We start from the raw sequence: 23470 nt of genomic DNA on the forward strand, positions 1-23470 counted from the left end.
GCTGGGTTAAAACTAGTCTCATGCTTCTTGACCAACTGGACTCGTTGCAGCTATTTTGTCATGTTCCCAGATTTGAGTAATCAAGCACAATCGGATCAGAATGATACTCAACACCATGAAACTGTAACAAAACCATTAATTTAACCCTTCAATCCAGCAGGGTTTGAAATGCTACATTTAGGGCATGGTCACACATACGCAAATGGCAAATTATACGTATTGCTGTTTGAATGTGACGCACACGAAAATCTGTTGTGTGGTAAGTTTACTTACTAAGTTATTTCACTTTCATTCAACGGCGGCCTACTGACTCACTGCTATCCAGGCAGCCTCTCTTTTGTGTGGCAGTGTATAATTATCATGTCCAACGTCAGAAAGTACCTGCTGGTACGACAGGGTCTCCTCTAGCTCTGCTTTTATTCCGCCCCGTGCTCACACAGAATGGAGGGTGCGATGTGCGTACATGTGATCCAGCCCTGAGCGTATTGTTCTGGGCTTCATGGAGTCATCGCCCCTCAGTCCACTTTCCTATTTCCTGGGTCCTTTTAACTGAAAGCAGAACGTAGAACCTTTTTAAATGACAATTAGCAGAGAGAGAGAGAGACGCCTGATTACTTGGACAGAAGCAATTGAAAGACAGCTATTTCGAGAAATTGACACTCAAACTTTGAGCTTATTTCCCCGATAAACAGTCAAGGAAATGTCGATGGGCTGTCAATAATGTAAAGGACAGCAATTAGTGCTGTGCAGGAAGGCTTACTTGGTCTTAGCTGACAATTATGGGCCAGAGCTGTATGGATTTCGGCTTCATCACTGAGAAGCGAGGTTCCACGTGATGCTACACCACACAGATTGCACCTGATTTAACAGCTTGAAACTCAATTTGTGGTAATTTCCCTGCTCAGTTGTACATATACAGACACACTTATGCGAAGTTGCAGGAATAGTAACATACTGTATCTTTACGTACCCTAAGGGAGGACTAATCAAGGCTTTTAGTAGATGCTCGAGGTTTTCGAGAAGCAGTGTACTGGATATGTTTCTGATGATTGTAAAGTGTGTGATGAGGAATTGATTGTGGTGTGAGGTGTGGAGCAATCAGGCAGGAAGGCAGGTATGTAGCCTTCTAGTCAGTTAATCTTCATATTATGCTGAAATGTGCATCATAGTCTTTTTTGTTGACTTGAATTCCAATATGAACTTTCAATTCAGCTCTGTTTTGGTCCACATCGACTCCTGGAAAACATATCTGGCTCTTCTGCTGGGACAAATCTCCACTTTGTTGACAGTTAGTTGCAAACTCTGTCAGTTTTCATTGACAACAGTTCACTACTGCTGCTCGAAAAGAGGTGGAAAGTTGTGGGCCTTAAACCGAACCCGTTGACACCCTCTATAGTTGAATAGATCTGCAGAGTCAGGGGATAATTCTCGGTTTTTCTTCACAAATAATCACTTTCACACAAAGTTGTTTGTCCTTTGTTTATGGAGAAAAACTGCTGAACGCTGCTTTAAAAGTAAACTGTCAAGTTCTTATTCGTACTTCCAAACAGATCATTAATATTCTTGCAAAACCAAACATGGGCAAAATCCCGTTGGGCCGGCATTGTTAAATTGTGATTCACACAAAGAATTCAAGAGCTTGTAACCAATGCAAAAACAAGAAAACTTCATTTAATTCCAATGTTCATTCCATTGTTTGTTGTCTGGTTAGTAGTGTCTGTGATTCTTAATCCTGCTGCATTCATATAGAGAGCTATATGAGGTCAGTATCTGCATTCTTCTATTCATTTTGCTTTTCTTTCTTAGATTCATTAGTATTTTCTTAATTTCTTGATCTTTATACATATAGTCTCTGCCCCCAGTGTCATTTTACATCTGTTAGGTCACTTTATAATTGTTGGTTGTGTAAAAATTACCTAAATTGAAGTAAAAAAATTAAAAATGAATAATAATATTGTACCCCAGGGTGATGTTGTTCTCTCCAGCTCTGCTCATTGAGATACAAAACCCTTTGAATTAGCTTCAGGCAGTTGTCATGTCATGTTCTACCAGCTGTACGGGGGGGGGATCAGGGGAAACCTGCAGCACAATAACATCAGTTCTGCTCAGTGTGGATCGACTGTCATCAACATCGAAGCATCATCTCCTTTGCGTTTCCTATCAGATGTCAGTCAAACCTCGGTGGAGAACATCACACTGACTGCATCCTCCGGCAGCTGCAGCCCACCGCGGTCATCTGAGGCCTCCGAGTGAAGAATCATCACATTGTCTTCCGTTATTTTAAGACACGTTGCATTCACGTCCCGCCGCCTGGTCCTGACAGGACTCTGAGCCGTCCCAGATGTCACTCTGTATCCCCTGTTAGGCTTCACCTAATGAAGCTCATTGCCCAGCATCGGGATATACAGCCATTGAGTGCTGCTAAGCAACAGGCACATGTGCTGTTCTCGCTAAAATCACCACCCCAGAGAAAATGACCACCACTTGGCCTGGTGTGCCCTGCCACTGCCCTACCAACAGATTTGTAAGGGGGATATATTTTGCTCCAGTCAGAAGGTCATCTCAAACTGACGTCTCTGGTATCATTTCTTTTTTCAAGATGGCGATATTGGCGGTGGCCAGTCTGTGATTATGTTGGACCACAGCAGCCGTCACTGATGGTCAGCCCCTCACCCCTTGGCTCTGTTCTACAGCTCTTGTTTGTCACGTGGCCTCTCAAGAGCTGAAGAAACAGAACAGGCTGAAAACGCGCCTCCCTGTTTTTCCACCTTCGGTATTTGTCCAGTCCTTCACAGCCCTTCGGCATTTGTTTTCTATTTGCAGGTGGTAAGCCTTTCCAATTTAATCATGAATTAACAACAGAGTCGGAGCAGTAACACGAAGAGCACATGCTGCACTTCACATGAATAACTCTGCTGCACATCATATTTATTTATTTTGACTATCGAAGCATTGAGAACAAAATATGTTTGCATGCAGGTACAGCAATGTCAGTTTCTAACACAAACTGCATGTGAGGCTGTGGGAACTGCAGCTCTCATCCCGCTGCTTTATTTGCTTTTTCCAACCTATGTAATTCTACTGTCACTGTGCTCTCACACTGTATTTGTTTCCCAGCCCGCGGGGGAACCGAATTTAGTATCAGAGACACTACTCATGTATCAGGAACGCTGACGGACCACACACTGCGCACAAGCCGCCGACGCTGATTTCATGCTGCTGTTCCGTGGCAATAACTCATACTGGAGACCACACACTCCCACTCCTTCTACAGATGGAATAAAGTGGTTGTGATAAGACCGTGTGGGTGTGCATTACGGTGGAGCGCTGCGAAGGGGAGATGATTGTCAGGGTCCAACAGGAGAGAATTAACAGCAGGTGGTGGTGATGGAGAAGCGGTGGTCATTTGAAGTCTTACTACACTTGCTGATGAATTACATGAAATGCCCCGAGGCTTCCTGTGCAGGTGATTTAAGGAGGGATAACATAAAATGTACAAATTGTGTGATTCGAGAAACAAAGAACAAAACAATGAGCTGAAATGCAAATCCTTGTTGAGCCTGAGTTGTGAGGAGGAACACCGAGCAGCTTGGCAGCTGGGTACGGTGTCATGCTGACTCACAGCCTGAGGCGGCCATAGTGGATCAAATGCAACTCGCAGCCAAAAAACTTGTGTTGCGGTGCCCACTTGAATCCCAGACTGCTGGGAGGTATCTATTATTTTAAAGCTATGAATACTTGGAAGAGGATGGTGTTATTCTATATATTCACCTGTATATGTAATACTTTAGAAGATTCATTTTTGAGTACTTTTCACTTTTACTTTGCTGGTTATTTACATATAACCAGCAAATAACTCTTCTCCGCTACATTATATAATTCATTGTGTGAAATGTTCGCAACATTTTGATATTTGTCAAAATAATCTCCAGCAGCATCATCACTGGTGGAGACCGTAGTAGACTGTATTTTTCTAGAGACTAAAATGGATTCAGAAGAGGCCACGGCCGAGACTCAGCCATTAATTAATACGACAATGCAACTGTTTTCATTCGCATCATCTGCACCATCCATTGTTAATATGACAGCGTCTGTACTATTCTTGCATAAGACATTTTGCTCACTAGTGTAACAATATCCAGAGAGTATATGTGTTGACATAGTGCCTGTGTTTTTCCACACAGTGCCAACATGGCAACGTAATGGCAGCACAGTCCAGCGAGGCAGCAAGGATGACACGTTGTGAACAAGCAACAGACAAAGCTGACATCCCAAACCATTTTATCTGGAGGTAAAACTGACAGTGAGCTCACCCAAAACAATGGTTGTGTAATTAATGGATAAATTGGGTAATAATTATATAATTTGCCATTGATTATCTTCCAAATGAGCTCCGTTAACCTGAGGTTTTGTTTGTCTAATCCTCCTGCTGCAGCTCAATTTTCTTCCCCCCATAAGATTTCTCTGAGAGAAATTACCTCAGTGATTCAATTGTACAACAACCAATAGTAATAATGGCCTGACTACGAGAATAAGCTCAAGTTGTAAAGCTTTAATTTTCCTAAAATGCACGTACACACAGACTCCTTTAAATCTCTGCTGGGCAAAAATATGATCCACAAAGCCTCCACCTTCGTACATTCAACAACATTTGAGGTATGAACTCGTATGTCTTGCAGTGTATACTGTTGCCAATATTTGATACAGTCAAGTTGGTGCGGAATCAGAGTTTGAAAACTCAACTTTGATTCCATCTTGGCTCATATATAATGCAGCCTGGCGGGCTTCCTTTTAATTCCCTACCATGATTTTAAAGAAATGTTTTAATATATTTTATAGTATCAACAAGCAGACCTTGTAGCAGTCTCGTTCATGTCATTTTTATTTTCATTAAAAGTCAGATTCAAGGTTTAGAGGTGTAAAGTTATGAATATACTGCAGTATATTGGCTTCATATCTGATTCATATAAATTATATATATTGGTAGTACATTGTGTCAGGATGGTAAAACTACAGAGTGCTTGTTATATTAACTGCAAAGAGTTCAGTGGAGTTCAATGTGCGCAGTTGGTTAAACAGGTGCATTGAATGACAAGGTTTCTTGTATTTTGACATTTATGGCAACGAAAAATATCAGAGATTTAGAAATGAGTCACTGTGAAAACTCCACAAACGTATACCTTTGGTTGCTGCTTGTTATATTTGAAATATATCTTCAATCTATTTGTCTATTTAAATTGTTCCCCTCCATCATCTTCACTCCTTCAACAATACACCTCCATTTTCTTCCTCAGTGTTCAGCCGACATGGCTTTTCTCTGCCAGCTGCTTAAGAGGGACACCACCTGGACCCCCTACCCCACATAAAATATACTACAAAGAGCCACTGCGATCAAGCAGCACTCTCCACTCACGCCGGCCCACTTGAGCCTGGATGAGCCCACTGTGCCCGCCACTCTACTGGGTGTCGTCTGTGCTGGAGTGGAACATCCAGTTGCCACCGTGACTCCTTTAAGAAACTCTGCTGGTGAGAGGAAGGCTCTCGCCGGCCTGCGGACAATCGAGCACATTTATATTTTCTCTCTTCACTCAGATGAGAAAAACACACAAAAAGCTGGCCACGAGCCATCAGCATTGTTTTGATGAATGAGATCAGTGGCACAGAGCAGAGAAGTAGTACTAACAACACTACAGTCCAGGGAAGCTAAATATGCTGCAGACAGTCTCTGTTCTGCCTGTTTGTTTCAGATTACCTGCGAGCTGCATCTTCCTCATCTCTCTCGCTGCAGCCTCGTGGCGGCTGCCTCTGCCTCGGGCCGCTCGTTGTTTCGAGGCAGATACCCTTTCAAGATGACTGACAAGTGTTGAGCCAGGAATTAGACCGACTTGAGGAGAGTAGAGCAAGATTTACAAATGCACATTCTGCCTGGAGTTAAAGAGTTAGATGCTGCCGCTTTGAAAGCCCTGGCTCCGGGACTCCAGGTGAGATGTGAGGCTTATCTCTGCAGCTGCTTTCCCATGCCGGGCAGACGCCTCGAATCGGGAGAGATGAGGAACTCTTTTTTATTTGTGCGATGTTTCAAGTTCATTTCTCTTTCATTTCATTTAGGGTCTTATTTGTTATCGCTGCCATGGAGGTTATGTATTCGCTCTTTTCTGTGTGTTTGTTTGTTGGTTTGTATATTTGGCTGTTAGTTTGCAGGATTACACAAAAACAACCGAACGGATTTTCATGAAACTTGGTGAGAAAGAACCCGTTAGATCTTGTTTAGGAGGCAGATCCAGGAATTGTTTTTCACCCTCTTAAACATTGCTGTGTTTTATTTTATTTTTTTTTGTTGACATTTTCAGTTTTTTTATGGATCTTGATGAAAACATTCTGGCATACTTAAGGGACTGTTGGGCCTTGGTGGATGTATGAGCTCTAATCAGAGCCATTCTAGTTTTAATAGTGTTGCTCATCCCTTTTATTAACATTAACACTGAAATCAGATCAACACTTGGGCTGGATTTTCTAAATCAGTTCATTTGGATGTATGATTGCATTGTAAAGACATCAGGGTTATTTCATTCAAGAGCCATTCAGAGAGACAGGGGATATTATAAAAGTGTCTCCACAATTCCCATGACAATTACACAACATTGAGGATAGAGTCCTTAACACTGATAATACCTTGTTTCATTTTGTTTCATGATTAAGCTACAGGCGTAAACTGTGCTGCACTGAGGGACCTTGTGTGTTACCCTGAGCGGTGAAAACAGACCAGCCAGCTCCAGAGAAGTGGCTCCCGCTGAGAGAATCAGCTCCACAGGAACACATTCCCATCGATCCGTTAGGAGACCTCCATCAAGCTCCCGGCAGGACGCTGGCAAAGTGAAACTAATCTACTGCTTCCAAAGTCCAACCAGGGTGAACACCTCAAATCATTTTTCAATAAGCAGCCGTCAGACAGCATAATAACAACTCTCTCCTTTTTTAGGAGAAAGGTGAGTACACATTCATCAAATATTAGTCAGAATTACAGCCAGCTGCCAAACGGCGAGTTGTTTTATTTTTATTATTATTTATAGCGGCGGAGATTTCTCTCAGAGGCCAAATGAAGCCTGGCCTCATAAATATATTCTAATAAAGAAAACAAAATTAGTTTTCTCACGACTGTGGCTTTCACTGTTCCCTTCTTGTCAAAAAATTCCACTATCAAATTTTTACTGGCGGTGTAACAAGTGAAAAAGCGCCCCCTCTGTCACTGTGTGCATGGTGCATTTATTATGCAGTCAATGTCTTCTGCACTATCTAGTGCAGTGAAATGCTATCAGTGCTCAAAGAAAGGCACTTTTCCCACCAATCAAATCACGATCAATCTTCATAACAAACATCTACCTTCACTGATCTCCAACCAGCTAGCCAGCAGTGCTTGTGGGCAGGTAGCACGTTAAACAGAAAGGATGGAGATGAAGACCTTGAGTTTCACAGGATAAATGATTTTCCGAAGCTAGTTTAGTAATCAAACAGACCGATCGGCCTATCCTGAAGCTGGACATGACTCAGAGGAGGGTTAAGAAAAAAGCTAGATCATTTTATGATCTGAACTACGCTGTCACTGTGTGGCTTCTGCACTGACCTGCTCTATCTCCTGAGCCACATATGAAGGACCTCCAACTCAGCTGATGTCCTCTAGACCGCTACAGTTTCACTAGGAATCAAACTTGTTTTTTCTTTTCTCATTGATTTGTTTGTGACCACCGCCACAATATCAACTCAAATCTCTCTTCACAGCGCAGGTGCACAAGGTTCATTCAGAGTCTCCTGTCTACTCTCTCTTTTCTTCAACACACACACACACACACACACACACACACACACACACACACACACACACACACACACACACACACACACACACACACACACAAAAGCCATGTAATATTGCAACTCATCAATATAATTCACATTCATCAGACACCCCTGATCTTATGAATGGTCAAATAAAAGAAATCAAATACTACTGCATGGTATTTGAATACATTTTCAGATTTGCATGAGAAGTTTTCACATTTTGGAATATATGCTTATTAATATTCTTGATGAGATTTAGATGACACTGTTGTGTGTGTTTGGTAACTTTCAAGCTATTGCCAACTGCCATGTTTAGCTTAGCAAAGCATTAAGAGAGGAAATTGGCAAACAGCAGGGTACTGCAGGGTACTGCACACATCAGGTTAAAAAGATCCAAATACCTGCAGCCCTAAAATTCACATGTTCCATCTGTGAACAGAACGAATTGTAAAAATTACTCCATCTGATTGGATTGTCTGTAGTTTTACAGTTTTTTCGGCTCCTGAACAAACATGTTGGACAAATAAAAACTCAGTATAATAAATGTAATAGTTGTCGCAAGATTTTGTCCGAAACTACAAATATTAATCTCATGGTGGCACAGAGGTAAAATGTAGAAGATTTGGTTATCATCCAGGAGCTGCTGAGATATTTCAGTCTGGACCAATGTTGCCAACTACAGAGCCGTGCTGTGAGTGTTCTCGTGTTAAAAAAGTAAGTAGCAACTTGTCCATCTAAAAATACTGCCCAGCATGCACTGCATTATTTACAGAGCCCTCTGTGAAAGCTCAGAGATGGATCTGAAAACCCGGTGAGATCAAACTCAATTGCCAGACAGCACTCGAGGATAGTGATGAAAAACATGTCTTTTTGTAATGTTGGTGAACTGACCCTTGAACCATTTGAGCATAAACAGCCAGAAGCCAGAAAAGTCTCAGAAATATCTTCAAGGAACCTTTGGTATAGGGAGCTGGTTTAAAAGCACCAACTTTCTGCCACATACTGCGCTGTTCTAAGTTCTGTCCCCAGACAAGTCAACACCAAAACACACCACAACTCCAGCGACACTAAGGACTCACACAATAGCAGGGTGGCTCTACAACTTACAGGTATCAACAGCCATTCACACCGTGACTCAGAGGACCCCAACAACCCACTAACTGGTGTGAAAAGTCAACGACCTGCTTGTTTAACAGAACGCCTCTAAACACAGATACGGACCCACAGAGGTGAAACACCTGAAGCCTACCATTAGACTGTTAGAACTGAAGAAGCCTCTTGGATGAGAGGTGAAATACTCTGAGAAACTCCAAGTCCAGTTGCCTACGTGATAACTGAGATTCTTCGGGTTGTTGTGATTAGTCCAGGAAGAGTTAGTGGGTCACTGTCAGAGAATCGGTTTGTGTCATACAGAGAGGATTATTAAGTTATCTAACTTAAAGATGTGTTTGGCTGAGATGAGGACTTAAGTCTCGCACAGTCAGTGGTAAACACCTCCATGTCATTTACAAACTGTAAAAATGTAAAACCATTAATCATTACATATACGCCTGTTATGGAACTCAGAGTCATGCATTATGAATGAGCAAATCACCGGGATTTAAAATGCGCTCAATCATTTTATTGACTGGTGCTCAAGACAAGATGAAATCCTGCATCCTTGATGTATTGGAGATTTACATAATCCATTCTTCGTTATGGTAAACTCAGGGTATTACAGCCAGCATGTCATCAGGAACATCTCAGATGGGGAGGTTGTGCTTCTTCATGTCTGAATGAGAGCATGAACAAAGGACAGCAACACAGCTGCAGAACCATCAACAGGTGCTTTTTAGCAACAAATGGGACCAAAGCTCATATTGTAGGTTACATGCAGATCTCCAATCAGATGTTGTCAAGATGCAGCATAGGAAGACAATCTGTGTGTCCCCCTGTATCCCATCCTACCTTACGCTCTGTCACTCTCTCACACACACATTCACCTTGAATTCCTGGAGACTTACTCTAACCTGAGCCACTTGGTACTTACCTAACCCTTTACCTAACCTTAAAACATGTCTCCACCTTAAATTGATTTACGTCATGCAGACTTGCTTTTTGTCCCCATAAGGAAGACAATCATGATCTATTGAGAGTGACCAGTACAAACATTAGAGGCAAAAAAACAGCCGTCTGGCTAACTGGTTCGCAGTGTGTTTTTCCTTCGCCATACGTTGCAGCCCTGGAGGTTATAGCAAAGACGTGTAAAGTTACGGATAAAGTGGATATGAGTCAAATAAGAGGCGACCAAAATGAAATGTCCTGCTAACTTGAATAAAATTGAGGATTTCTCTGGATTTGAACAATGTTGGACTAAAAGTCAACACGCTACATAACAAAGGTCTAGTTAATTTTTTGATATTTTAAAGAAGAAATGTTAATATTAAAAAAAACTAAATACATATTAAAATGCAAGTCCCCGTAATGTCACTCTGTGATTTAGGTCCCCACAGGGTGAGTTACGTATACCTGGAACCCACACACACACACACACACACACACACACACACACACACACACACACACACACACACACACACACACACACACACACACACACACACACACACACACACACACACACACACACACACGGAAATCACCATGCACATACTCCACCAACGAGAGGATGGCAGAGTGCAGCTTTTAGCAGCCTCTGGCCCGTGTTGAGTATCACACTAGTCACAGAGCACACGTGTTGTATGCAAATTGATCCATGGAAACATTTACATCCCCTGACCAGTATTATTCCCTTGCTTGAGTCGAATATATTTTTCTTATGTTGAATCTTAATGATACACAAAATGCTTTTCTGTGCTGTGGAACCAGTCGGGTTTTTAACTGGAGGCTGAAACACAACTCAACACTGATTTATTATCTTGAAAAAGAGTACAAATTATATGCAACCTAATAAATAACACGATGAATAAAACAAAAATGGATATGATTAATGATCTATATGGATTCTTTGTGAAGCTTTTTTTGTTTACCACTGCACCATTTATATAAAGATCATAACAAGCCTTCGTCTCTGTAATGACTTTCTATTTTAATCCTGATCTGAATTCAACGTGTAAGAAATCCTGCAGAAAGATGAGCTGTGTGAGACAGTGGCTGTGCAGCGTAATGGAAACTGTGACCAGCACAACAGGTACAAAGTCACAGCATCTGACTCATCCACACAAAGCGCTCCCTTTAAAAAGAGACGGCTGATGAAAGGATGTGTGAGCACGCCACCCGTTTGGATAGCAATGAAGAAATTGCAGCATTTGACTCTTCTAATAAACAAATCATTGATTTTCAAACCAGAGAAAAGTGTTAAGTTGATAAATGGAATATTTATTTGTAATTTTTCTCCACTGAGCATAAAAAAACGCGTCTTATAAATAGTGTTCAGGTTTTACATGTTACTGTCTGTTACAGTACAGCTGCACAAATCGATAGTTTCTATAAACAGCAGATTAAATAACTGAAAGGTCATCGTGACAAACTTTTGATTTACGCTTATTTTACTTTAGATTAATTTGATATGAAAACAGAGCTTTAGTGCGAGTGATGGGACTTTTGATTTGTCCTTTGACCAGAACCCCAAATTAAAATGAAACTTTCAAGCCGAATGTTCAAGTATCTGTAAAACACCAAACTGTCACAGTTTTCACGACAATTGGAAATAATGGTTATAAAATTACACTTGTTTTCATCACTTACATAAATGTTTGTCATGTCTCACTCGTTACCCGGCCCAATATAAAAGCTAGAACTCAGTAAAGCCCATATCTGCTCCAAGGCCCAACAGTCCACTTAAATTCAATCAAGCTGGACCAAATCACACAAACTAGAAATCTGTTCCCTATTTATGACTGACTTGTTTTTTTCCCTCAAGATCAATGAATGGTGGGAAAGGAAAAGTGTGAAAATGTTGGGGGGAAAAAAGTTTTTAAAAATTCTCTCTCAATATCAAAGAAAGTGATACATATAATTTCTGGATCTCTGCCAACATTTCATGGAATCTTCACCTTCAAGTGTCATGGTAATCTGTCCTGTAGTGTTGGAATAATCCTGCTAAGTAACAGACCAACACAGATGAAAAGATAAGCTCCTTGGTGGCCTGAAGTCAACACTGATTGTTCACTAAGGTTGTCACAGGTTGTGATGCTGGCGGCTCTTTGTTACAGAGCCTGAGAGGATGCTAACAGTTGGATGTCACGCCACAGACTCATGATGGGGAAGTAGGAAGGGGCCACTCAGTGGGTGTGGTAAGAACTGAAATAATTGTCCCGCATCCTGATGTATATCCCTTTAGTGCCTGTATGAGCACAAACACAGTGTGTGTGTGTGTTGTGTGTGTGTGTGTGTGTGTGTGTGTGTGCATGAACGTTTGGTAAACTTAAGCTTTGGGCCTTGAAATGTGATCGGGCCAAAGTCAATACTGAGGTAGCTCATAAATGTTGGATGTGTAAATTGACAAATGGTTGTGGAAATGTTTGTGTTTTCACCTTAAAAAAAAGTTGATGCTGATTTGATGGGGCTCAAATTCCCTTTAAACTTTAAAAATCTAAACTCAACCTTTACTTCCCTCTCAAGTTGTTGTAATGATTATCAGAATTTTGTGAGTGAAACGGCTCATCGCTCTTCCCACAGCTCAGTGGTCTGACAGATTATCTGCCTGTTTTACTGCCAGTATTATGTAACATCATTACTTCCCAGTGTCGTCACGTGTAAACTGTTCTGCAGCTGTTTGTCTTTCACTCAATACGACAGATTCGTCAAAGCTTGGAGAGTTCCACCTGCCTGAGAACAATCTCCAATTAGTTTCAAGTCTCAACACATTTTTCATTGAATTACTGTTTGTAGCAAATATATTCTTCATTAAAAAGCAATTATGATTTTGTCTGCCATTTAATACGACCTTAAAGTCCTGCTCAGCCTGATTAAACTTCATTAGTCTGGGTTTCGGGGAGAGTGCCGCCGATGTTTTGGTGCAACACGACGTGGCACAGTTTGTTTGGCATAGTGATTTTACACATTTTATTATTATTACTGGTCTCAGGCTTCAAACGGCCAATCTCAGTCATACCTTTAAGCTGCATATCGACTGAATATACACATGGATATTTCCAGACCCTTTAACAGAGATGACTTTCACCTTTCCAGCTGTCTTTAGTCTCCCGGCAACACCGGCGGCTCGACACTGTGAGGAAGCTCCGGCTGCATATACACACAGTCCTGAGCGCCGTGGCTGCTTTTCTCCTTCTAAGCAGTTTCAGTGAGAACACCATGCTGTCATCACTAAGTGTCAGCTTCGGTGCAATTAGCCACAGGAATAAATAGAGTCAACGTGCAGGTCGGTCGGGATGGAGAGGTGCAGGGTACAGGTATAGAGTGTGTGTGTGTGTGTGTGTGTGTGTGTGTGTGTGTGTGTGTGTGTGTGTGTGTGTGTGTGTGTGTGTGTGTGTGTGTGTGTCTGCAGGGGGGGGTTCGTTGTCGTGCATACAGCCTCATCAGGCCAACCGAGATGGGCCCTCTCACGACAGCTGCTCCGACATGTACTGACAGTATCACAGCTGGGCTCCAGTTTTCGACCTACGGCCCTTTTTTCTTCCTCCTCTTGCTCACATACTTTTTGTTTCAGAGGGGTAGTGGTGGTGTGAGGTGAGGCCTCAGGCTGCAGGTTAAAGATGCTTCTTTCACCCATGAGGAAGTGCCGAGCCTCAGTGGAAAGAGCAAGTCTCGGGCCTCGTCGGCCCTTTTATAAATGTATATTTACCGCTCTGTTTTTGGAAAGAGAAAAATCATCAACCACACGACCTTTGTTTTACAAAATACCTCAGTCCAAACAATAACAAAAAAAACCCGACTACAAATGCTCAAAAAAGCATGTCGGCCCAGAAGGTGGCGATAAAGTCCACATCAACACTGCGGTCCAAGTAAAACTGGCCGAGGCCTGTGAATGTCGGTGATGTGGAGCAGTGATGCTAAATTTAGCTGCTAACATGTCATTAGAGGGAGCAGAGCCAACTAACTGCCATAGAACCACCATTGCCGTTGCTGTTACTGGTGCATGACCATTACACAAGGCAACAGTGGGCACGTGCAAATTAGACCGTGACGTCATCGTTTCCCAAACCCTCGCATTTCCATGCACACATGGAAACACAGAAATTTGAGTTTTTGAGAATCTGCACTTTGGAAGCTTTCTGTAAAAATCTCAGTTTTGGTCTGGTAGCCAAAACGCACAGCTTGAAGGAGTCAGTCTTACATAAATTTGAAGACAATATATAGAGACAAGACCAGACTCAGAGGAAAGACTACTGCTGACTTCAATAACTACATAGCATTACACAGCATCTGCCTGATTAACATTCAAACACAAGATGTAGAAATCTCTTCTGACTGAATTAAAGAGCCTCATTTTAGTCTTAAAGAAGCTTGATGTTGTGTTTTGTAAAGTTTCCTCAAAGAAAGATCACATGTTGCTGATCTCTGGTTCAAAAGTGAAGAAGTGATCTGTGGAGACAGAATCCGGAGGAGAGCAGGTACGTGTGAGCTGTGTGATTTCAGTGATTTCTTTCTACACGTGATGATAATTTCCATGAAATAGTTCAACAAAACTCTGAAATATTCTGTTGTACAAATGACCAAATGACTTTTTTTGTTGTGTCCCTTCTGATTTCTCCAGTGCTGCAGTAAAGATACAGCACGTGTTTGTGAAGTTGCTTCTGATCAGCATCTGAAAATGTGACTGTAAAAGTGATTTTAACGTTTTTTCTTTATTTTTCTGACTGACTGACTGTATTATTTAAAATTATCTATGCAGTGATATCTGTATTGTAATAATTTGTAGTTTCTTTTAAAGCCAGGCAAGTGGCCACTACTACTGCTACTGCTGCCAACACTGTCACTCCTATTTAATTTCTACTGCCACTATAACTTCTATTACAGCTCCTGTTACTGATACCCTAACTGTTTTAACTTCTATTAACAATTCATCTAATTCTACCAGTCCAACTGTACCATACCACGAATATATGACTTTAAAAATGACTTTAATTGGAAACATACACATGAATTAATTTTGCTAAATATAAAGTTAACAAGTTACTGTAACCTAGTTCATTACTTTCATTTTACTTTACTTACAAAATTCATTTGTGTGTTACCATTTTGAAGTTGTATTTTGAAGTTGGTCCAACAATTTCCTTTTTTCAGTGTACTTCTACTATGGTATTACTACTGTGGTTACTGCAACATGAATAACCCGTCGTACTACAAATGCCATTACTTCTACTGGTACTTGTCGTTGTATTTCTACTACAAAGTCTGTTACTGACACAAACATTCACTCACACACTTTTCTTTCACAGAGAATTGTATCAATCCTTCACTGAGTCAATGCTGCAGAACGTCCCTGAACAGTTTCGTTTAGTAAAACTAATACCAGCCTCTAAATCCCTTTTGACACTCAATTGTATCGAGTGTATTTGATTTAGTATACTCTTGACTTTATAGAAACAAAATTACAGTTCCATTTATACTGTATTTTTAGGTGTTCACATTCCTCTCTTGCTTCAACTCATTTTTAATTAATGAAAGTAAGAGTTGCTTTTTATCCTTTTTCAGAATAATGATAAGGTGCAGCAGGACAGTAAAGACGACGCTAGATGCTGATGTGAAGCCGATGAATCTGCTTGCACTGATCACACAGTGATACTGTACAAATGGGTGATCAAATTAAACGCATGAGATCCACATGTCTCACCAAAGTCTCCACATCAAGCCTCTGTAACAGCTTCTAACAGCTTCAGGGCTGCTCTCGGAGATCTCTCCAAGTCTTTGGAACTCTTGTGACTTTGTGCTTCCAACAGATACTCGCCCATCTGGTGATGACGCTGAGAGCACAGTCACTCCAAAAACCTCCCATAAGTGTACAGCTGGGTTCAGGTCTGATGGTGGCAGAGGCCACAGCCTGTGACTCACAGCGTTTTCCCCCGGACCATTTCTGGAGACTTCAAGTTTTCCTTTCATTTGTCAACACCACGTTAGCCGGCTCACCCAGTGTCCAGTTCATTATAACCGTGGCGAGCGCTACAAATACTAGTGGTAAAGTAAAACTGAGTGTGGCTCTCCCTGTTTAATATGTGAGGCTGAAGGATTTCCATACAGAACTGTGGGGAACTGTATTGTTGCATTTCTTCTGCGATATTTGGTCGTTCTTATGATTTACTCTGTTGTAAACGTGCACATCTGGCAGCAGGCAGGAGATTTATGGCACACGACATCATAATAGACAACTTTGTATTTATATAATGTATTGTTTTCCCAGTCTCACATGATGAAAATAGATTTAATTTGTTTTAGAGTCAACACGGTCTGAACTGTTCTCTTCATGGTTTCATTTTGCACAAAGCAGGTTTCAGGTGTTTCCTAAAGGGACATTTTGGTGCAGAAGAGCAATACCTGGTTTCATTATTTACACAGAATCAACAGGTGAGAGTATCAGGTGACAGGTCTGTCAGCTGAGGGGTTTGTTTGAGTAGAGCCTTCCAGCCATCGACTTAACACAGCAAATCAAAGCTGCGGCGCCTGAAGACCCTGGTGGCTGCGTGGGTCAAAGTCTACCTGAGAGTGATTCCTGTGTGTGTGATTAACAGATCTGCCTCCAGAAGTCTGGATAGTCGCACAAATCAAAACAAAAGGGAAAAAAAGAGAATAAACATAGAGATGTTTTCCTGTGATTGTCGCGTCACAGAAACATGTTATTTTTGTAATGTGTAATCACTGACGGTGCCACACGGATCAGACCCGCTGAATATGACCAGATGACTGATGTATCACTTAGTTTAGCTGTAAGGTACCTCCGCTGCTGGCTCTAATGTGCACCGTAGATGCAGTTCAACAACAATGCTACTGACATTCTGTTCGAAAAACCCAACATAAATAATTCATTCTTACAAAGGATCTGAATCTTTCTCAAGAGCCGAAACTACATTTGAGTTATAACCTCCTCAGAAAGCTGTGTTCTGGAAATTTAAGCAAAAGCTTGGATCCCAGTTGTACACTTGAACATTTACAACCCCACATTGTGTACTAGAGTTCGATTCCTAACAAACCACGGCGTCCATGTTATCATAATAAAGGAACATGTCACCCACTGCAACAGTGTGGCTCATTAATGTGTTTTAATAGTTTCTGCACCTACTTAGAAGTAGGTTCAGTTCATTTTAGGCCTTTGAAAGTATTTAAAAATCTAAATCTACCCTTTAAAATTGTATTAAATAAGATGCCATTGATTCTGGAGGAAATCCTTTCACTGTAACAAGTCACAGGGTACTTTTCCCAAATTGACCCATGTGGCAATATAACAAATACTCTTTAGTGCAGTGAACCGTACTCTGCTCTACGTCATACAAAACTGTAAACGGTGAAACAGACCCTTCAACAAATTAGTTTGTTTTTCTATAATTAGAATCTGCCCAGAACTTTTTATCAATACCAGCAGGAGTTTAGGAAATCATTTTCTGGACAAGTTTTCAAGGCATTTGTTTCCCGGTGGTGTGATTGTAAAAGGAGCGAATTATAGACCTACAGTTGATAGAATAACTGGTGATCAATAATAAATGCGACTTTCTCGTTCTTGCTTTCTGCTTCAGACACATGAGAAGTTTCATCTCTTCACTAACACGATCAGATGAAACTTTCTGTCCTTTTCCAGCCGAGCTGAGTGCAACCATCCTACATGTGTACGTAGAGAAGTGAGAGCCGCTGTTACTCGTGCTGCTGCAGCAGCTGAGAGTGTGGTAATACCTGAGGAGAGACTTAGTCCGCCGCAGTGAATGTAGCCACTTCACACAACATGAATATTACAATGGGCTCTCGTCGCTGCGGCCTAGAAACAGCAGTGGATCCACCTTCGCAGCTCTGTTACAGTCGTGCCTTTTAAAGTGTTGCCCAGCAAACTGGAGGACGGGCCTGCATGGTGCATTAGCCCACCCCCCATGCAGCTCCAACACAACCCCAGCCCCCTCCTCTGAATAACATCTACAATGCAGATAACGCACGTCTGTGATCTCTGAGTTCAAATGACCAAATCTAACTCTGACTGACAGCTTAAATTGCACCACCTAACCCCCCGTAGTCTTTCACCTTATAGAATCAATTCAATTAAACTGCAACTACAGTAGCTTCATTCAGAGGGGCGGCGATTAACATGCAGAGAGGAGGGTGGTTTGATGGAGGAGCAGAAAACAAAGAGGAACTTAATTCCTCCATCCTCTTCACAGCTTGGAATAAATCTTTGGGACGCAAATGCATCATAGTCAAACAGAGGTAACCCTTCTTTCCTTATGGAGGACAATAAATTAATGAATATAATAATAATAATAATAAATGCATGTGGATTGATTTGGGTTCACATAGGATTGTTTTTTGTTTTTATGATCACCAGCTCTCACAGTTCGCCTGTCGTTTATCCATTTTTTATTTATGATCACTACTTGTAGCAAAGAAGTGCTCCATGAACAATCTGACAATGTAGAGTAGATCCAGCCTGTGGGATCAACATTAGAAACCGTGTTCGATGTAAAACAAAGTGAAGTGGGACCAGTTTGTCTTCCTGGCTGCGGCTCGGCTCAGAGGAGCTGTTCTTTCAGCACCACACCGCCGCTCTCACCCAGTCAAAGCTCTGCGTCTCTCTCCGACCTGAACCCAAACTAACAGAGACATTAACGCAGCGTCACACTTTCACTTTCCTTCCACGGAGAGCAGGTGCGCGTGGAAGCTGCACCAGAGGAAATCACATGTTTGAGAACAGACCTCTGGGCGCCCTTACGTCACTCCTCCCATTTCCAAAGAGGATGTTTTTTAGAAAGTGTAAATCCAAATATTCCCTCAACCGCGATGGGATGACACAAAGCTCCGAGCTCGCAGTGACTGTCCCCCCGCAGAGAGCTGCAACATGTTGCTTCAAACTTTGTCTAAAGACTTGTGGCACACTGCTGATGATCAGCTGCTGCCTTTTATGGTGTTGAATGTAAATGTAACTGTCCTCATAATAAACCATGCACTGTTGTGCAACACTGATGAGACCCTGAGAGGCTGCTGTTATGGTTATGGGCGCTCGGTTACACTGGTGTTAGAGACTGGGGCTCGTTAGGAGAGACTGAGACTTACCTATGGTGGTTATCACCGTGATGGCAAAGTAAAATGACCCTGCAAATTTCCACTGCACCCCGGCTCTGTGGGGCTCTGCCTCCATGATGATGGTCTCCAGTTTGCGGTAATCATCCTCGCTGATGTTATATTTCCCCTGGAGACGCTTCTCCTCGGCTTCCAGCTGCTCCTTCTCCCGCATCTCGTAGTCGGACTCCAGAGCGTCAAAGACGGCGGCCCCGACGAGCAGGTATGTAAACGTGCAAATGATCAGGGACAGGGTCCGCACGTTTTGCCGCTTCATGGCCAACAGGAACTGGCGGCCGAGGGGCTCATGTCCCCTCGGGCTCCCCGGAAAGGTGCAGCAGGCGCGGGGGAAGTCGTGTGGGCAGCGCCTGGAGGCGGAGGCGCAGAAAGGTGCGCTCCGGTGAGGGTGGCCGCGGCGGGCGCCGGAGTCGGAGCAGCGATGGAAACCCCCTCCCTTGCGGTGTTCCCGGCGACAGAACCCGAAATCCTGGTCTTGGTTCGCGGAGAGACACAAGAGACTGCTCGATCGCCTGGACCAGGAGCCCTGCAGCCGAGAGACCCTGCGCAAGACCTGCCCAAACCAAGTCCTCCCGGTGCGCAGTGCCATCAACAAGCTGCTTCCAAAGATCGCCTGTTGGTCTCCGTTCTCCCCGAGAGAACTGCACTGATGTGAATTAATGTTTTCAAGCAAATAAATGATCGTGTTTCTTTCTCCCCTTCGATCCCACACTCACTCTGTCGGTGGTGTGGATTAAAATGTCCTAGAAGTGAGCATATTCCCACATGTCCACAAGTTTCAGCTCAACACCAACCTGTTCATTGTAGCCTCGTCAGCACTCAGACTATATTTAGCCCCCATTCTCCAAATATATCAGACAAGCAAAAAATCTGTTAACTCTCCTTGAGATCCTGAAACCTTCCTCGCAAACATCCTCACTACAGATGTGCTGAGTCGTCGCGGAGACGGAGAGTCACAGAGAGGAACAGCATGAAGTTGGAAGCTGTTTTCCCGCACACAGATGCAGATCATCACATCAAACACATCCACACACTCATTCCCCTCTTCTCAGCTGCTTTATTCCTGCATGAGCTCACTTCTTACGGGAGTAAAAAATATTCCAAGCGCACAACAAATCGTCGTCGACAACAGGTTCCGTCGCAGAGAATGGTTTTCCTCAAATTGTATCTGTTTTTGGGAGTAGGTGCAGAAGTTGAAGCCGAGGAGGAATAAGACACTTTGGCACTGGAACAAACAAAATTCACAGTTGGGCACCGCGCGCTCCGTGGCTGCAGTTCCACTCGTGCTCCGTTGCGCACATCCAAAGCGCATCCAAAGCTCCTCTGCCGTAGTGTGTGGGGGTCACTCCGAGCTGATATAGGGGGAAAAAGAAAAATTGTAATAATGCATGTGTTTTCTCTCGTCGTGCAGGGGACCTCTGAGTTAACCATGCGTGTCACGAACTGCTCGTATTCTGAAGGCTCCACGTCCCGTGTCTCCACTCTCACATTTCAGACTCTGGTCGGTGGGCGTTGCTCCTTCTGTCCCTCTGTTTTTCTCTTTTTCCAAGTGTCACGATTCATCTGAGTTCTGGCCTGAAGCGTCTCTGCACTGCACTGCTCTCCTGGAGGCTTTCTTCCCTCTTCGGGGAGAACATTTGATGGGGCACCATACACACACACACACACACACACACACACACACACACACACACACACACACACGCACACACAAACCCTCCTCGCACCATGTTTGCGACCCTCCCACAGTGACCACTCCTGCTCGTTACATGGACACAGAGGGTTCACTTAGAGTCAGATGCTTACATCAGGGTTGTCACATCCCGGCAGCAGCGGGGGAATGCGCGCTCCAATCGGGACGCGCACATGTCGGTGCGCTGTCCATGGTGCTGCGCGCTGCTGAGGTCATACACACGCCACATGAAACACACACACACACACACACACACCACACATCAATTAAATAAGATTAATTCAAAGATAATCCAGCCTGAAAAAATACTGAATATTCAGACAGGCGAAGAATACAAGTGACCCGGGGCTCAGGCCACCAAGGGGCCCAAAGCCCCCCAGTTGAAAACGAATTATGATACATGGAATAATATCATGAGTTATCATTATGACTTTAGCGTGACCCCAACATTATGACCTAAGCAATGCCCCATAGGGATCCTGAGTTTAAATATTATTTTAAGACTTTTCCTCTCACACTGAAAAATGTATGACAGTGCTCCTCTTCATTCAATACACATCCTGTGATTCCAACATGTCTGAGCTGATTTATTTCCTCTCGTATGGTAAGAGTTCGGATTTAAGTTTCATTACTTGCTTGGATTATATTACAGAGGTGGTGGGAGAAGAATAAAAAAAGATTCCACGCTGATATTGGAGTCAGCCTGAAATGTATGTGAGTTCATATTGTAGCATCCATAACATCTGCAAGCATGCAGGGACCTGCAGGAACACACCACTGAATATATTTTGGAAAATGTTTCTTATTCAGGCAGATTGTGTGCTTCAGAAAATCTTGGGGACAAAAAAACTGTTGTTCGTAGGCAAAGTGATTTTATATATATATATATATAAAAAAAACAGTAATAATAACCAGTGCATCCTCCTAAATAAATTATTTAAAAGTTATCCAAACACAAAGAGTATGAGAAATGGAAAGAGCCTCAGTGGGGGTCAACATTTCATTTCTGGCCCCCGGCCCCCTAAGATCTTTATCTGAACCATAAAGAAACTAACAAAATATAATACTCTTGTCAGTTTTTGGGACAACACGAGAGTCTGCCTCACATCAAGAGTCTGTCCCACAGCCCATTTCAGAGCTCCAAGTGCTCTTGAGCAAGGCAGTTAATCCCTGGCAGCTGCAGGGATGTTGTTATGTAACTGACACATGATCTTGACAGCTGAATATTGGCACCAACAGAGGACAGCAGCATGGCAAGAAAATTTGAGTAAAGATTTGAAAAGTGTTTTCCCCGTCTGAAAAACCTAAAGATAACAGGTTTAGTTATATATAGCTCAAACAACCCTTATGTATTTTATATAAATCTATTAATCCGTGTTTTTACTCACCATGGTAACGTCTGTGCCTGTTTGGAGTAGCTGGACTTGATGAAGATCATGTGACATGACAGAAAGCTCCAGACTTTCTAATTAGACTGTGACGCACATTTTCCAGAGAAGACCGATATGAGGATTAGGACATTCATTCAGTCAGCACATCCACTGCGCCACAATCAGGACTTTATGCATTTCATAATTAACATGTTTACACTTAAATGAAATTTATGTTTTAAAACAAGTAAGTAACCACAAACTGCTCTAAGGGAATGTTCGATTCAATTTCATTTGCATAAGGCCAAATCACAACATACATTATGTCATGGCATGTCACATATAAGGTCAAGACCTTTCAATATTACAGAGGATCCCAGCAGTTCATACAGGCAGCGACTATAAAGAGAAAGAAACAGGAAGACACCTGCAGCAGAACCAGACTCAATGTGGCCATCTGCCTGGAGAAGAATGGGGACAGAGGAGAGGTGGGTAGAAAAGAGGGGGAGAGAGGGGGAGGGAGAGAGAGAGAGAGAGAGAGAGAGAGAGAGAGAGAGAGAGAGAGAGCAGTTGTGTCATATTTAAGCATATTTGTAGAAGGAATGATGTTATTAATGATAGCAGCACCGGGTAACAATAATGAGAGTGGAGAGGGAGAGAGAGAGAGAGAGAGAGAGAGAGAGAGAGAGAGAGAGAGAGAGAGAGAGAACAAACTTGTAGTAAAGTGATAAAATGTATCAAATTCTTCAGACTGAACTGAAAAAAGAAAATGTCAAATCTTTCATAAGCTTCTGACTGACTGATATTGTTCTGCTCTGTTTTGAACACACTGATGTCATTTCTTTTCCTCCTGTCGGACTTATTGCAGGTTTGAAATCTAACTCTGACAACTGCCCTCCTTCTTCACGGTTACACACTCACATGCACAGATGTTAACACACACACACACATGCCAGAAACCAGCTCGTCTCAGTGGGAATATGAACACTCGCTGCAGCTGAGACGTCACGCACAGTGTTCATAGAGGCAGCCATTTAAGAGTCTAAACAGCTCCACTAATCAACAGTGTCTGGATGTGTAGTCGCTCTATATTTAGCCCCACAGTTCTTCCAGCTCCAGTCCACACCTACGGGACTAATGCAAAAAGTTTAATAATAGATACTGCTCAGATGAATCTCCATGGTAATGACACCATGTGCGTACAGTATCATCACTGTGTTAATCATACAGGTCTGTGCACACACACACACACGCACACACGCACACGCACACACACACACACACACAAATCTTCTCTGAAGGCTGCATGAATTCCTCCCAATATGATCTGAAGCGGCAG

The 23470-nt window shown here is 42.6% G+C and overlaps 1 protein-coding gene across 1 annotated transcript in view; it reads right to left on the bottom strand.

Annotated features, from left to right (window-relative positions):
• The window catches only part of kcnk9 (potassium channel, subfamily K, member 9), a 44350-nt gene extending 23932 nt beyond the window's left edge, over positions 1–20418 (bottom strand). The window contains exon 1 of the mRNA XM_035182023.2: positions 19045–20418. Within this exon, the coding sequence (XP_035037914.1) occupies positions 19045–19657 (613 nt within the window). The 5' untranslated portion in view covers positions 19658–20418. The remainder of the gene's footprint in view (positions 1–19044) is intronic.
• Between the last annotated feature and the right edge of the window lie 3052 nt (positions 20419–23470).

The sequence above is a fragment of the Hippoglossus stenolepis genome, chromosome 17 (genome assembly GCF_022539355.2).
Source record: "Hippoglossus stenolepis isolate QCI-W04-F060 chromosome 17, HSTE1.2, whole genome shotgun sequence".
NCBI lineage: Eukaryota > Metazoa > Chordata > Actinopteri > Pleuronectiformes > Pleuronectidae > Hippoglossus > Hippoglossus stenolepis.